Source organism: Ailuropoda melanoleuca, chromosome 1 (genome assembly GCF_002007445.2).
Source record: "Ailuropoda melanoleuca isolate Jingjing chromosome 1, ASM200744v2, whole genome shotgun sequence".
In the NCBI taxonomy this organism is placed as follows: domain Eukaryota; kingdom Metazoa; phylum Chordata; class Mammalia; order Carnivora; family Ursidae; genus Ailuropoda; species Ailuropoda melanoleuca.
In genome coordinates this window covers 9,652,045-9,669,355 of record NC_048218.1, presented here as the reverse complement: position 1 = coordinate 9,669,355, position 17,311 = coordinate 9,652,045, and the positions used below count along the sequence as shown (strand labels likewise).

General features: G+C 44.5%; 1 protein-coding gene across 4 annotated transcripts in view; it reads right to left on the bottom strand.

Moving 5' to 3' along the window:
* RUNX1 (RUNX family transcription factor 1) overlaps window positions 1-17,311 on the bottom strand; it is a 256,792-nt gene that overhangs the window by 157,253 nt on the left and 82,228 nt on the right. The window contains exon 3 of one of the 4 annotated variants that reach the window (XM_034655825.1): window positions 11,889-12,053. The exons of the other annotated variants lie outside the window; for them this stretch is intronic. Coding sequence (XP_034511716.1) covers window positions 11,889-12,053 — 165 coding nt within the window. The remainder of the gene's footprint in view (window positions 1-11,888; window positions 12,054-17,311) is intronic. 4 annotated transcript variants of the gene reach the window in all.

Below are 17,311 nucleotides of genomic sequence, written 5' to 3'. Positions count from 1 at the left end.
ATAACAGTTTTCTCCAGAATGCACTGCTCTGCCTCCACGGGAACAAGTCTGCTCAAGGAACACTGGTCTAAATAAATAAGGTGGGAGAGAAACATCACTGAGTCGGGAGTTGAGACATATTTTCTTCTCCTGGCTTTGCCACTAGCTAGAAGTGAGAGATGGGGCAGTTTCCTACTTGGGACTCAGTTTCCACACCTTTAAAATGAAGGCTATCCAATGATATCCATGAACTGGGTTGGTGCACCATCACCCACTGCCTTTTTCTGTCGGTACAGTCTTATGCATGGATTGTTTTGTACCCCGACTTGTTTCAGAATAAGGGAAATAAGTACACTGAACACAGTTGTCACTCTCTGAGGGAGAAAGCCGAGGTTGACTGTGGAGGGGGTGGGTGGTGAAGAGGGAGCTGCTGGTTTCCTGCTGATGCTACCGTACTCTAAGATACCAGGACCAAATCTCCCTTCCCCTTTCATCACTGAATTCCTTTTTTTTAAAGATTTTATTTATTTATTTATTTATTTATTTATTTATTTATTTAACAGAGGAGAAACAGCCAGTGAGAGAGGGAACACAAGCAGGGGAAGTGGGAGAGGAAGAGGAAGGCTCCCAGTGGAGCAGGGAGCCCGATGCAGGGCTCCATCCCAGGACCCTGGGATCACGCCCTGAGCCGAAGGCAGATGCTTAAAGACTGAGCCACCCAGGCGCCCCTCATCCCAGAATTCTGACTTCTCTCTTCCTGTAGCTTTTCCTGGGGGCTCTTCCTAAATATTCTATAGGAATAGCTATCTACTTTTCCCTGTAGGTTCAGACTCGTGTCCGGTTCCACACACCCTGAGCAAGGTATCTGACATGACGGCACAGAAGAGTCTGAGCAGGAGACACAAAGACCTACCCACACTTAAGCCCAAAGAAACATACTTTACTTTGTGATTCTCAACATAATCTACCAATCAGTCTTTCAAAACTCTTGTCTTTTCATGTATGACATGTTAAGACTTTTACTAAAGAACTCTCTTAAATGTCAGCCCAGATAGTCTGCAGAAAATGTTTCAGCTCTATTTATCCACATTCTTTTCAAGGGTCATTTTACTAAAGCCAGCTATCTGAAAGATGAATGTATGGGATTTCATTTCTTAATGGTACGAAAGACTAATAACGGTTTTATTGTTTGATGTTTAGCTATAGATGATTTCTTTTTTTTCTTCTTTCTTTCTTTCTTTTTTCTTTCTTTCTTTTTTTTTTTTTTTTGAGTTTGGAGAATTGTTTAATGAGAGACATACGCAGCAAGTTAAAGCTTGCTAGCTTACTTCATCTTGGTAACACAGAAAACTCCTTAAACTGTGGATTTTCTTTTACAGGGCATTCTGAACCATGTGAAATATGGTCTGATCCCTCAAAGAAAATTAGAGAACAAGGAAGAAAAAGTACCTTTAAATTTTTTGAGCTCCTCATTCCTCCCCCACCCTCCAATCTCTGTAACCTAATGCAGGATTCAATGAACGAGATTCAAACACCAGAGATGTTATGGTGGTGGAATGTTTAGCAGTCACTCCCTTGAGGTGCCCACCTATGTTGGGGGGGGGGAGCGGCGGCTGTGTTCCTGGAGATAGAACATCAAACCAGGTCCCCATGCCAGTTCAATTATTGGGCTAGGTGACCCTCTCTAGGTTATTTACATTGCAATTTTTCAAGATACACAAGACTGTATCTTTGAACTTGCTCTAATGCACTCAAAGAAAAATGTCATATTCATTTACGTATACACTGATAATGGTGTCTGGCAAGAATGTATACAAATGTGGCTGTGCAGATGTTCTCCCTGTAGTGGAGCACTCCACAGGTTCCACAGTCACTTGACAATCATTCGCCAAATGCCTCAAGGAGAGCATGGCTTTCTTCATTCTGCTCCAAGTTCAGGTAAGTGTCCATTATTGCTCTGAGAGCTACTCTTGATTGTGCTTAATTGATATTTCCATTAGTCTGATGAATATAAATGGTATTAAATGCCAGGATTGGCCACAAATTGAATACGAGGCATCCTTTGCATCCACATGGGAGGGTGAGCAGGGTTTTTAAGGCAGAGGGGTGAGGACAATTAGCAGGGTTAATGGACCCTTTCCAGTGGTGAGATGACACCAGATGGCCCTCTGTTGCTTGCACTCAGCGCGCGCTTAAGTCTGTGCTTATTCTCAAGGAAGATTAGCAAATCACACTGGGTTTGAACCCCAGAGGCTCTCTTCAGCGGTGGCAGAACTTTGTGCTGCGGAGTGAGACAGCAAGTGGGCTGGAAACCTCAGATTGGGTTGAAGGAAAGTTTCCCTCCTCTTCCCCCAGCCAGACAGCCATGTCAAGTGTGAACCCTGAAATTTATTATAAAGCTCTATCAGCTGCCCCCCTGAACTGGGTTCAGAGCCCCAAGTAACTCTCTCAGCTTTTAACCCGTTTGCCTTTTGCTTGTATTGGCACATTGTATATTTCCAAGTAATTGGGATATATGGGAAGCACGCATGGAAGACGTCCACAGGGGACAATCACTCATGTCATCAAGATCAGTTTCTGAAGAAAACAACCACAAATGTTAGAGTGAAAATAGACTAATTTCGGTCTGACTGTTCTACTGTTCTTGGTTTTATGACCATGTTTTTCACACTGGGTGGAAAAATACAAAGAACTGCCCTGGAACTAAAAACAGAAAAGAATCTGTTTTGAGGAACATTTTCCCCCTTGACTTCTCTGCTGTACTTACCAGCTGGACCCCATGCCGGCTCCAACAAGAACCACACAATGGACTTAGGCCCATTCCAGCACACAGCACCTCAAATGTGCATTCTTAAAGCATAAAAGACATCTTTAATATCTTCCTGGCAATGTACTTTCCATGAATCACCAGTTTTCCAGTCGTTACACCAAAAGAGAGACAAAAGGACCAACTAATCAAAATCTATTTTACTAACTGCAAAAGAGAGAGATGATTACAGAAAGCCAATGTGGTTATGAGGAAAGACCATAGAACCACGTCCCAGTGTTGGTTCAATGATCAGACCACATGGTCTTCCACATGTTATTTATGTTGGAGCGTCCTCACCTCTCAAAACAGACTCAGAGATTTATAAGGTTGTGCCTTGGGGCCTGTTCTAATGCATTCAAGTAAAAATTACATCTTGATTTACCTGTACAGTGACAATTGGGTCTGGTAAAACTGGGGGGAGCAGATGTCCAGTCCTTCCAAGTCCATTGTATACACACGTGATTGAGCCACGTATTTTCACTTATAGGCACTTGATAGGGATGGTGGTGGTAGAGTCTGTGGGAGATTTGCCTAAACCAAGCATTTGCTTATGTGATAATATCTTCTCTTTTTCCCAGATCTCTCTGTTTTCCTTTTTACTAAAATAGGAAGCAAGGAGATTTAGGGATCAAATCATGTGCTTCCTACGAACCCCCAACAATTTTCTTCCTCTCTGAGATTCTCAACCTTAGTGAACAAAGAAAGGTTCCCTGAATTACATGGTCATTGGAGTAAATTGGGGCAGACTCAGATCGTGTAACACTTTACCCTTGAACAATTGTTCTGGGTTGGTTAATCTGTGGACCCATAGCATGCCAACGCGTGAAATATGTGGTCAAATATCATATTGCTTTGGGTGTTGGTCTTAACACGAGCATTTCCTCTAGCATGAACGTCATCTGGCAACGTCAATCCTCACAGCTCAAGCGAATGATATGGAGGCAGAGGAAGGGCTGGCATCTCCTCTCAGATCAGAGATACATGTTGCCCTGGGAATGTTAGAATTGGAAACAGTTGGGTCTGTATTTGTGTGACTAGAAAATACGCTATCACCATCGTGTTATGGCCCTAAATAAAAGGAGTTATTTTATTTTCAGGGATGCCAGTGGCTAAGTGGGCATTTCGAGAATAAATCTATAACTCAAATATCTTCTTTGGCTAATGTTCATTAATCAGCCAATAACCGACTATATTAGCAATGTAATAGTTTCAGTGTTAACACTGCCACTCTCGAATGAATTGTTTAACGGATGGCTTCAGACTTATTGGGGAACTGTTACAACATCAGAGCATGGCTTATGGAGCTTAGCTCACAATGCATTGTATTTGAGCATGATCTATTGTTTCCAATGTTCCTTTCTAAATTACCTTTTTGATACCTAAGTTTACTAGCGAGGACAGTTAAATAAATCATTTCATTGAGAACAGGCATGCCAATGTAGATATTATCAAGACATGTAATTTGCCAAAAAGATGTTTGTCGAGCATCTGCTATATGCCGGCCATACATTGGTCAATGTCTATGAAATCATTCACAGACATTAGTTATAAGACATGTATCATGTATGTATTTTCAGGGGGACTAAAATATAATTACATAAAATACATAAAGAAAAAGCATTCTTCAGTTTTTCTTTCTCAAAAAACAATTCCACAACCTCACAGATGTATGCAGGTCCATTTCTCTGTGATTAAAAACCTGCTGGGACTTGCCTAATGGGTATGCAAGCCTCCTCCCCTGGACCTTGCTGCCTACCTCCTTGACAGTGGATTTTCCTGACTCCACATCTCTGCCAGATCCCCGCAAGAGCACCCCTACCTTCCACCTCCACATTCTTACCATCTCCTCACCTACCAGCCCAGAAACCTGCTTTTTACTCCCACTGCTCTCCTGAAATTGCTTTCTCAAATGTCACTGATGTCAACACTTGCTGATTCAATTCTTCCCTTCTAGACTTCTCCGCAATGCCCTCGACAGCACCCTCATTGAAATGTTCTCTACCCTTAGTGTCTCCTTGACTCAGCAGCAGCCCACGACTTTTCTTCACCTCTCTGACAGTTCCTTCCATCTCCTGTGCTCTCACCTCCAGACAGAAGCATTCGACTTTCTTTTTTCTGTGTGCCCCCTTTCTTGTGGAGCTTAGGTAGATCCCTGGGCTTCAACCACTGTATCTATGAATGTGACTTTCAAAACTCTTCCTTCAGACCTGGCTTCACCTTAAACTCCAGTCCTACATCCCCACTTGTTAGCTGGATGCCTCATTTCTTGATGACCTCCGGAACTCAACATATCTTCAAATAAAGTCATGGACTCCTCCCCAGTAACCTCCCCTGCCAGGTTTTCTGGTTTTGGACGTGGCACCCTGCTCTCCCAGCCACCCGTGTAACCTTAGACGTGGATTCTCTCTCTCAGTTGGTTACTGATTCTCAGTTCTGCCCTCACCGTATCTCATGATATGTCCCGCCTCCTGGCTCATCCTGCCACCACTTCCACGAAGGTCCTCATGAATTCCTTCTATGAACGGCTCTTCCTAACCCCAGTCTCTTCCCACTTTCCAAAGTTGTCATGTCTTGCAAGGTCTCTGGGCTGATGTTTCCAGAGAAATGATATCATTGTGACAGTGCTTTCTTCAAAAATGCTCTACTGTGTTCTGACTCCTAAACTCATGTTCTCAGTCTTTGCTCTGCTCTTCCTCCAACACGTAACCATGTCCTTCAAGCCCAATGGACTTAGCTATAGGTCCAAATAACACACAACATTCCCCTCTCTGCCTCCCGTCTATGCTCCTTCAGCTGCTTAAAATACCCTCCTTTACATATCTCTGCCCTGTCATGTCTTCAGGCCCAGCTCTGCGGTCACCTTCTCTACAAAGTCTTCCCCTTCTGGCGATGCTCTAAAAATTAGAACAGGGCCTTGCCCTTTCCCATAGCTTGGCTTGATTCATACACTACAGATACAAAGGTTGTGGGGGGTCTTACATCATGTAGCAACACGTGGTTGACCAATCATCGTAGAAAGTGGCTGCTGAGAGCAGAGCTTTGCTTATGAATGGGTCCAGCTCGGCAAGCGGAGTGTACAAGAGCCTCTCTGGCCAGGGTCATCTGGTTACGTGCAGACACAGCGTGGCGGTAATAAATGGGTTGGGCTATGACATCCCAGCTGTCTCCAGACTCTCCCAGTCATCTCGAAGGGACTGGTGAGCCCCACAGGGAACTATAATGTGGGCATCACACCCACAGAAGAGAAGAGGCCAGCTTGTACCTTCAGATTCACCCATGTGCACTGCACTCAGTATTCCCCTGGTTTGTAGTTGACTACTTCTCCTCACCGTGGCCAAGCCCGTCCATCTTCTAGAGACCAGCTCAAGGGCACCTCCTCCATGATCCTGCCTGAACTCATGCTCTCTCCCTCTTGTGACCACACATGGTGATGTATCTGTTTCTCAATTGGCCCAATTACTATACTCCTGTGTTTTAGGTCTGTCATCTCAACAAATAGATTAGGAGATTTCTGAGTGGGAGACTGAATTTTATTCTTTATGATAGTCCCTAACATAAGTCTTTTGGCCATAGCCGAGATTTAATCAATGTAGTTGAAAAGATATTGAAGAATAATGTCTCAGATTTTTTGGACCACCGTCACTCTCAGATGTGTTGTGTCCTATACAAACATGTGTCTATTTCTCAACCTACTACTCAAATTGATGAGTTTTCATAGAACTTCTCGGTAGGGTGGCTTCTAGAATAAAGACACACACCCACACGCGAGATCTCCTGTGAATGACTAAAGAATCTCAAATTTTATTATTTACATCCATCCAAGGAAATATGCTGAAACTTCAGTTATTTCTGGAAAGTGGAAAGCCTAGTCAGTACAGGGCAGTCTGTGTCTTATTTTTGTCATTTCCCTCCTAATGTGTTCATAAAGATGGGAACCCACAGCTATTTCTCTGGCAGTACGAACACTTTCCACAGAAGCCCTATATATTGTGGTAAATAATAATACAAAGCTCCTTCATTTTCTCCACAGAGAAAATTCTTGTCCTCCCTGCCTTCCCGTCGGCCCGTCCACAGTCTGAAGAGACTTCCCAGTGGTGCTGCCCATAACACATTCATGCCCAACCCTTTCTTAGAAGTGTTTCCTCTGAGCTCTTCATAAAAGTTCTTGTGGAGACTGGGGCTCTTTGCTCATATTTAGAAGGTAATTGTCACACTGGGGTGCGTATGACAGGGAGCACTGCAGACAACGGAGCCCGGGGCTCTGTGGACATTTCACCTCCTTTGCTAACATCCAAGGCCTCAGCTCCAGCATCTAGTAGGATCTTCTCATGAGGGTTTTCACTTAGAGGTTGATCAGTAGCTCCATCATCTCTACTCCTACCCAGACATTAACTGAAAAGAAAACCTCTTTTGTTTCCCTTTTGAAATGAATGTTGGTATTTTGGCTTGAGATTTAGAATGGTTTATCTATTGTAAAAATGTACTTCTTCATAGAAATGGAAAAAGACACCACAAGCAAAGCCACAGCAATCAGAGCTCCTCCATCATGGCCTCAGACAGTGCTGATGTGGACCTTGAGTGACTTCTCGAGGCCAGCCAGAGGCCACGCACACCTGGGCTCCGTCTCAACCCAGACTTTCATTTCCTTCATGAGAACTCTCAGTGTGTCCCACCACAAAATAGTAAGAAAATCTCTGTTCTAGAGAGCAAGAGGCTCTCATAGGAACGCTTCTCTGAGAGGGTCCCAAGGACTCTGCTTAAGACTCAACGTGATGGGGCCACAGCCTACAGACCTTCATTTTGGGTGTGGGAGCATGAGGAGGACTGAGGTAGCAGCCTGGACTCACTGATTAGCACTTTCTGAACTGGGGAATGAATGACGACGAGGATGGGCTACCCGGGCCGCTGAATTGTACAGAGCAGACCACTTCCAGTCTGACTCAATGGCACAGAAACAAGCAAATGTGCAGAATTTCCTGCCTGGTGATGCCCATTTATTTATACAACACTTCTCTGCCCCATCCTCCCCAAAACCATACTGGGCTTGTCTGGAGATCTGGAAGACGAGAACGAAGAGATATTTGTGACGTTTTAGTTAATTTGACATAAAAGAAACACATGAACTTAATGACGTACCCAAACCTTTCTTGGCGAAACAACCGATGTCAGTCCAGTGATTGGTTGGAATGTGCCCATTAACCCACTTTTGAGGTTCCCTGGAAAGTTTTACTAAGGGCAGGATTTAAGAACAGTAACCTCTGTCTTCTAGAATATAGGCTTTCTGGCTGCTGAACTGTCAAGGGGATTTCCATCAAGCAAATCATGTTGTTGTTTTTTTTTTAACATAATTTTCTGTAATAAAAACAGAGATGTGACCTATGTGCCAGAGACTGGATTGAATGCTTTGGCCAGGGGATGGTTAAGGGGACCTTTTGAAAATGTAACCCAATGGGATGAGAAAAAGAAAATTTTGCCCATGAGGTTAGTGTGCTCATTGATTCAGCGCAACGCCATGAAGGCAGCCCCAAGCCCAGAGATGACCCCACCAAGGAGAAAAGGCCAATAAGTCCTGTCTTGAGATTTTTAGCCTGTCACAGTCCTACACAAAATGGCGGGGGAGGGAGGACATCTCAATGCCATCATCCAGCTTTGTTTAGCCAACCAATAACTAATGTTTAGTGTCATATCCCTTCCGGCAAGTATTGAGCTAGGCCCTGGGGGCACGAGGATGATTAAGTATGAGGAATTACTTCAGGGAACTTATAGTTCCTTCAGGTGAGCCAAGTTAGCTGTCCCTCAGCCAACTGGTCACCAGTGAACCACACCGGCCCGGGCGTTTCACGCTCAGAGAGAGAGAATCTGCTTAACTGACATCATAGGATCGTAGAATTTTACAACTCGAAGGGACCTTAGACATCTTTTAGCAAATTGAGATAAAACTTAATGATTGTTATAGTTCCTTATAAACTGCCTAGAGCTGAACAAACATTATTATCTGGTGTCAGGGTCTCGGTTTATGAAGGAGAAACCTGACACAAAGCTAAGTGATTGTCTAAGGTCTAATAGCCACGTCGTTACACATGTTGTGTAATAGTTATAACTCACATTTTATGTTTTGTTTAGTATTCAAGGTTAACATCTCATTTTTAAAACTACATTATAAATAACAGATACATAGAAGTGATGGGGAAAAGACTGCACTGAGGAAATACTGAAATGCAGTTTTGTTCTGCATACCTAAAGCATAAATAATGAGAACAGCCTAAAAAAAAAAAAAAAAAAAAAAAAAAAAATTCAAGCACTTGTGAGTATGAGCTTAGGTAATCATTAATTACACGATGGTTTAGTTGTATTTTATAGACTATCTGTGGTAGGCAGGATCCTAAGTCACTCCCCTCCCCCCAGGATTTCCCACCCTAATCCCTGCAGGTGTCTGTCTTTGTGCTAACTTCCAGCATGGTTCAGGGGAAGCACTAACATCCTGTAGAATCCCAGAGAATGTAATTAAAAGTTCTGTTTATAAATCCTTTATTGACATTGAGTAAATGATTACAGTACTACGTGCTGCTTTGCTCTCTAATAGCCCATTACGAGGTTCATTAGAAAGGACATTAGCAATTTGTCAACAGGCTCTGGAAATCAAGCGGAGAGTTATTTACGTTTTCCAGTGTTGACAAATGTTAGGTACCTCCTACCAAGAGGGGATTCTCCATGAACTCATCTGGCCATGGGGACAGTTCGCCCAGGTGGCTCCGATGTTTTGGAGGCAAGCCACAGGTCATTCTACGAGTCAGCGAGGAGAGTGACAGCAAGCCCCGAAAGACAGTGGCCCTGTCACTAAAACTCAAGAAGCTATGTGGAATTTCTTTTGCATCTTTCTAGTGGGCTGTAATTCTTTTGAACAAAAGAATTCTTATTAGAAAAAAAGTATGGTATTGGCCTGTCATCATGTTGGCAGCCTGAGCCTACAGCCACGGGTCACTTTGTCACCTCCTCTCGTTCACATGTCGTAATGCCTGGCGTGGACCAGAGTATAGTATCCGAAGGAAGGAACGTGTTGTATGTTTGTAACTGCTTTATGCCTTCTAAGCTCTCTTGCTCAGAGAACTCACCACTCTGGAGGGTTAAAAAAATAAGGTCCTCATTTTATAGCAAAAGAAACTGAGGTTTGGGAATTGTCATTTGTCCCCGGGGCCACATTCTCCTTTCCAATAAGAGGTTCTGTTCACTGAACACCATAGCTGTTTATACACTTTCCATCACCTTTTTTGTTCCTCATTAATTAAATCCTTACACCAGGATGTGGTCTTTATGTCTCCATGTTTCAGACGAGAGACTCGATGAAGTTATGTAATTTGATCAAGTCACACAGGCTAGGACTGGTCACACTGGTCTTGGATCCCAGGTCTCCCTGCTCAAGAGCACGTGATCCAGCTGCCCCCCACCCCACCCCACCCCCAGGCCTCTAGGAAAGACAAATGCAAAACTCAGTTTGAATATGATTTGATCTAATACAAACAGAAACCCGGTGGGGAAGCATCCCAGACAAGAAGAAATGAATTCTGCTAAGAGGAGGGTATCCAGAAATGTTTCTTACTCCTTGGTTGAAGGGAGATAAGAAGTAGAGAAGAACATTCAGCAAGCAAAAGCCTGGAGACCGAGAAGCCAAGTTTAAGTAAGGACGAGTTCATTGCTACAAACGGCTTTGGAATTGCAGAAATGATTCTATTGTAGTTTTCAGCAAAGCACTGGCCACTAGTTGTGAGTCTTGCTCTTATGGACCCAAATCTAAACCAAATAGCAAGTCATCTTGTGTCATTTGGGAAATTATCTACTGGCTCATTCAAGGTCCTTTCTTCAAACATATCTCTTTGAGTGACAATATTTTAAGCTATGGAAGAAGTAATTCACCTTTATACACTTGGCTCTATTTGAGCGGAGATTGTTTTCAGAAAATTCAGTTCACATAGTTTGGTCTGGGTTTAAAAAGGTGCTTAAGGTGGGAGGAGATAACAAGAGGAGAAATATCATTTATATGGTATCCCCCCCAGGATGCTGTCATGGACTGGGTGTTTGTGTTCCCCCAAATTCATACACTGAAGCTCTAATACCCAGTGTGAAAGGATAAGGAGATGGGTCATCTGGGAAGCAATTAGGTTTAGATGAGCTCAGGAGGGTGGGGTTCTCGTGATGGGATTAGTGCCCTTACAGTAAGAGACCAGAAAGCTGGCTCTCTCTGTCTCCCACATGAGGATATGGCAAGAAGGCTGCTGTCTGCAAGCCAGAAAGAGAGTTCTCACTAGAACCTGACCATACAGTGTACCCTGATCTCAGACTTCCGGCCTCTAGAACTGTGAGAAATAAGTGTCTGTTGTTTACTCTCCTCCAAGCCTCCCCAGTCTATGGTACCTATATATTTTTTACAGCAGCCCAAGCTGACAAAGACAGATGCATTTTGCACCTTACTACCTATGGCCGAGGCCATTCCCTGGCAGGTGCATTCCAGGGGACATGCTGGAGGGTAGGAGACTAAAGGAGCAGAATGCAGAAGGATGAAGCAACAAGGTTGCAATCCAAGTGGCTAATGAAGCCTGGGGAACTTCAGGACTGTTAAATTGTCAATCATCAGGTACCCACCCAGACTCTAGTGAGCCCGCCTATTTGCAGGGAGAGGGGAGGTTTAGAAGCCTCTATTTTATTAATTTTTAAAAAATATTTATGTATTTATTTTAGAGAGAGAGCATGTGAGCAGGGAGAGGGACAGAGAGAGAGGGAGACACAGGGAGCCCGACACAGGGCTCGATCCCAGGACCTGAGGTCATAACCTGAGCCGAAACCAAGAGTCAGAAACACTTAACTGAGCCACCCAGGCGCCCCCAGAAGCCTGTATTTTAAACAAGCTCCCTAGGCAGTTCCTATCCTTCCTGAAGTTTGACAGTGACTGTTCCTGGGGGTTGTGGGGATTAGACGAGACAAGATGGGCACATGTACATCATACGTGGTCCACTGTAAGTACTCAATAAATGGGAGCAATTATGTTTATTAATGGAGAACACTATGGTATCAGAGTCTAATTTGCCCAGGGAAGCGGGGCAAGTACCTGAGGGGTCAAAAGGGAGGCGGCTTTGCTCTTTGTCAGACCCCCTCACTCCGGCCTCCGAGGAAGCTGGGAGGGTAGCATCCTGAGCGTAACTGGCTTTGACTTCAATGGAGGGTCGAGGCAGATTTCTGTGATGTGATGCATATTCAGCAACAAAATAACCACCTGGAACCAGATGAAGGAGTAGGTCATTTGCTCATCAGCAAAATCCCCGAAGACCCCCGGGCTTGACAATGAAGGTGAATGTGGAAGCGCTGATGGAAATGCGTTAATGAGGATCCGAAAGGGTGGTTGGGTGGTGGCCATCATGCCTGAAGCTCTGTTGAATGCTATTGACAGCTATATTGCTTATTCCTGTAGCGGTCAGGAAATGAAATGTCCTCGTCTAATCAAGTAATTGCATTAAGGAGCTACTGGGAAGCTCTGGTTGCTTTTCTGGAACAGGCAAGAAGTCAACTGTACTCCAACCAGGTTAACTGTCAAGAGGAGTTTGGCTCAAATTTCTTGTAGTTCAAGTAACCTATTTTCCCCCTCATACATCGGTAAGCACACATATCAAAATGAAGTCAATTAATAGTCAAAACAAAACAGTTCCTTTCTAAGAAGCCTTGTGTTTCCAAAATGGAATTCAGCAAAAGACGTATTTTTGGTTTTCATTTTTGGAGGGGGCAGGGTGTGGGTCTGGACACAGTACAAAGGCCTGAAATGAGTAGCCACAGAGCTGGCATGAGAAGGATGGCCAGTGACTTACGACAGGCAGCTCTGTGCCCAGCCTCGACTGCCAGGAGCGTCGTTGTGCACTCGCTACAACCCAAACAGAGAGAGACATGTTCTAGTTAAGGTGGTTGCCATCGGCAGCATTTCCCTGAAAACCCGAAGTCTAAAGAGTTTCTCGTTTGAAAGATCCAATGGGGGGGGGGTTATGAACGTGCAAAATTATAATATAAATAGACAAATGTTCAGTTTTGGTTGAAGTTGTCATTACGCGTTCTCAAGCCCTTGGGTTTTCTGAAGGTGCCATTCTATGTCTACACATTCATAAAGATACAGCTACTAAAGGGAAACACAGCTACTCGGCCTCTTTGTCCACACGATGTCAAATTCTTGGCCAGCCCGTTGGTCACCAAAGTGTCGACAGGGAGTGTTGTTTTTACACGACACGTTAGACACAATTTGGTGAGTTTGTGTGTTCTTATGCCAGGATGGGTGACTGCCTGTTCATGGGCTGTGGTTCCAAGGCTAGGGACACTGAGCAAGGCAGGTCTGAGTCACTAGAACCTTGGCCTCGCTTTCCCATATTCCTCCTCCTTACTGGCTTGCATCTCCACAGTCACACGCAGGGTGTGTAACTACAGTCTACACCGGTCCTCCAAGTTTGCAAAATTACTTCCACTTGTGAGGTTCACTTGCTCTTTTATCTCAGCTTTGAATTTTCCCACTGGCCTTGCTGTGAAGATGGGCTCAAAAATAAACAAATGGCTTCTACGTGACAAGATCCCAGATTCCAGAGCCACCAAGAGAGGCCCCCAGATTGTTCTTGTTTGAAATCATGGTGTCTACCAAAGGGACGGTGACACCAGAAAGAGGCATATACAAGCATCACACATCTCAGCTTTGTGACAGTCTCACCCTGACCTCCGGCTCAGGTCACCTCCTCTGTGTCTCACAGCAGACAGGTGCCAAATAGGGAGGAAAATGCTGACTTGGCCAACGTGGGTGTTACAAGTGTTTGCTACTATTTGCCGGCTGCTTTGAAGATGAAAAGGATTATGGGACACTAAGTGCAATAATTATCAATTATAAAACCTCACAAAACTCCCTGGAAAATTAGTGACAAATTCTAAGGAAATATTAATGTCTGTGACAGGAATCCAGGAGCCAGAGTGGCTTGTGAAATGTGAAGAGTGTCCTCACCTCGGGCAATCCAGAAACTCACTCGTCTCTGGAGAGTCAATGCTTCCTTGAGTTAAAGCAGTAATGTTGGGGGCAGGTGAAAAGGAAGCTTCCTTAGACACCTGTCTTCTTAAGCACCCATGGGACCCTGGGCTGAGCGTGCCTGTGCTCCTCTTCCTTCCTGAGAGGGAGTATGTCTGGATCATGGTGCCACCACAGGGGTCCAATGAAAGGGACACCTCACTTGGGGTTTGGGATGGGCTTTCTCTTCATCCTTTCTCTATTATCTGGAAGTAATAGGGTAAGAGACCTTTGGGTTGTTCAGATACTCATGCATTCTAGAAGAGCCACTATTCATAGCTCTCAGAATGAGGAATGCTTCCTTTGACCATCTGATCATGTTTACAAATCTGAGCTTTCTCATCTCAGGAAACTTCAACCTTTTCTGGGTCATCCGGAGCCACCTGGCTGATGCTGAGTCTGACTGAGGGCACATGTCGTATGGACTGGTGACTATATAGCTTCATCTGAGGGGTGCTGGGGCAGGATTTCTGTGCTGTGTTCGACCCTCTGTCATGGCGCCAATGGAAATTCATCCTGCCCTTGGTTTATCTGCTCAGGTTTCTCATCAAACGGATTCTTGCGAAGGATAATGGTGAAATAAAAATCCCCCCAATACATCTTTTTTTGAAAGACAGAGAAGAATTTGGGGCACTCATAGGAATTACAGTGTATTTACCTCATATTAGGTTGGGGGTTTTCTAACAAGCTGATGTGTGGTTGTAATAGAAGGCACCTTCTCATTGAGGGAATGGATGACTTTGGGCTCCATGTCTGAAAACTGCTGGCGACCAGCTGCGTGGTTGTGGGCAAGCCCCTCATCTTTCTGAGACTCAGCATCAGAAGTGTAGCTGGACCAATGACGTTAGGTTCCTTTCTGGTTTTAAAGACCCAATGTCCTTTGAACTAGGTCCAGAATGGTATCACCAGGGGAAGGGAGAAAAAACCATTATGACTTGTATGGGAGAACCTTCTAGCTGTGACCCTGAACAAATTCCTTAACCATTCTGTGCTTCAGTTTCCTCAGCCTCAAAAGGGGGACAACACCATAAGGAATACCTAGAATCCAGAGGATTACATAAATCCCTATCTGCAAAGCACTTAGAACCATGAATGGCACATAATAAATGCTGGGCGATGTTTATCGATAAGTATAAAGAAATCAAACTATGAATTCCTTAGGTAGCTAAAGAGAGACGGAGCGAGAAGAAGGCCTGTTAGCTAGCTACAAATACATTAAAAGAAGACCAGAAGAGAGAAGATAAAGAAGACTGCCTGAATGTACTGAGGAAGACAAGTGTTTAGAAAAGTTGAGGAGGTGAAGTGTGCAGGTTTGGACGAGAGGTGGGGTGGGGGAGTTCATTTCTTCCTGAAGCTGAGAGCCAGAGAGAGAGAAAACTCAGCTTAGCTGGAGGCAGAAGCAGAAGAGAAATGTCAAGGGCAGGGAGTGACTCAGGGTTTCCGCTCGAGCTGATAAGCCAATGCTTCCAGGGGGATGGCCGCTCCCTGCTGGGTGCTCACTGGTCATGAGCAGGAGAGCAGTGACTGCAGAGGATACACTCATGCAGGTGGGCAACCTACTAACCAGCGCAAGGGGTTCACCTTGAACTGGGAGGTTCAATCAAGTGTGTGTAGATCCGGGCCGGCAAGCAAGGTTAAGTAGAAGGAGCAGGTGGGAAACCCAGTGAGGGGTGTCAACCCACACAAGGCAGTCAACGAGCATGGGAACACAGAGCAAAACAGACCAGGACACAGGCCCCAAGCCTCAGACAAAGACACAGAAGGTAAGGGTCAGCAGCAGATTGGGGCATCAGGCATAAGGGAGAAACTTGGGGCAAAATCTGGGATCTCCAGGGGCAGAACTGTTGTGTGTGTGTGGGACATTAAACCAAGTGCTCATCAAATCCACTTTCTGCTCTTCCTGGGCCCATGACCAGAGGAATGTCCCAGCCCCCCTGGTGGTTGGAAGCTCACTTATGACTCAGTCTGGGAAGTGGAATGGGAGCAGAAGTGCCAGACCTCATGCCAGACCCAAAGCCTCTTGTACACAGCCCTCCATACCCTTTCCCTCCTGCCAGCTCGATGCAGATCAGCACGGCAAGCCGGCAAGGTGGCAGAGCCAAGGGGGGCTGAACACTGGGTCACAGAATCAGGTCAGGAACACCTATTTTGGACTTTATTATGATAATAGATTTATGAGTTGTTATATCAGCTGGTGTTATCCATTAAATTGAGACTCCCATGAATGGAGTCAATCTAAGGTCAAGGGCCAAGATATCCTAAGACCTGCCCAGGCTTGGGCACCAATAGAAGGCCCTTGTGTCCTCAGTCCTTATCCTGGAAGGTTCCTGAATTCTATGAGAATTTATTTTCCCTTGACTGTGTATAATTTTTAACCCCAAGAGTCCCTTATATTGTTGACCACAACCAGATGAACAGATGTGTCTATGGGCACATTGGAGAAGGTGAGAGAAGCAATACTGAGTGAAGTATGGACAAAGGGGCATCATAAATGTCTTCAGGTGAAGGATGATGGGAAGATGGGGGAAAGGAGGGGAGCTGTCCTGTGAAGATCCTTTATGATCCAGGATTCGCATCATCAACTAACTGTTTTCTGGATCGACGACAACAATGGAGAAAAAACACTCTTGGGGCATAAGAAGACACGGTAGCCTGGAGAAGCCATTTCTTAGCGACAGGATTTTTACTAAGCTTAATATGTTTGCAGAAACAGGATATTCATTTGTTTCCTAAGTGTTTTGACCAACCACTTGAAAGAATGATAAATTGTGACGTATAGAGAAAAATCTGGGTAACATTTCAGCGATAGACTTCAAAATTTAGTGCTCCCAAGACCTTGACCCTGGAACTTTCCTTGATGACAAGACAGAGTAGGATGACTTCAAGGCAAGCAGTGGTGCCTCCTATGTTTTACTAATAATGATATGTGACCCTAATCAGTCTGCTATCGTAGTTCCTAGAGTGAGCAATGATTTAGTCACGTTGCACAGACAATATTCTTTCCCAAGTAGACCTTCCGTGAGAAAAGGAGGAGAACAGGCATATTGAGTGAAACAGGATTAGCTCTTTTCTCAGTGAATTATGTTTCTGGGCCAGTGTACTTCTCCAAGAATGCATTCTTTTGAGTCTCCAAGCTCTTTTCCAGTTTAATGGAAGCTCTATTTATGTGTTTTATTAATTTATAGATTTTTGATGTCTGAGAAGTTCATTGCACTTTTTGCTCCCACTAAACATTTAAAAACATTTAGAAAGAAGAGGCTGTGTTTTGCCAAAGGCAAAGGGCTGAACACCCTCTGTGACTTAAGAGTTTGCTTGGGACTCAAAACAGGATGTTCTGTTTAACCAAAAGAAATTTCTTTCTCTGCTTTTAATGCCCCTGTTAACTCTTCCCTTTTGATGGGATTTCAGAGCAATATCAGCAGACAGCCAGTAAAGAAATGGCTGATAGA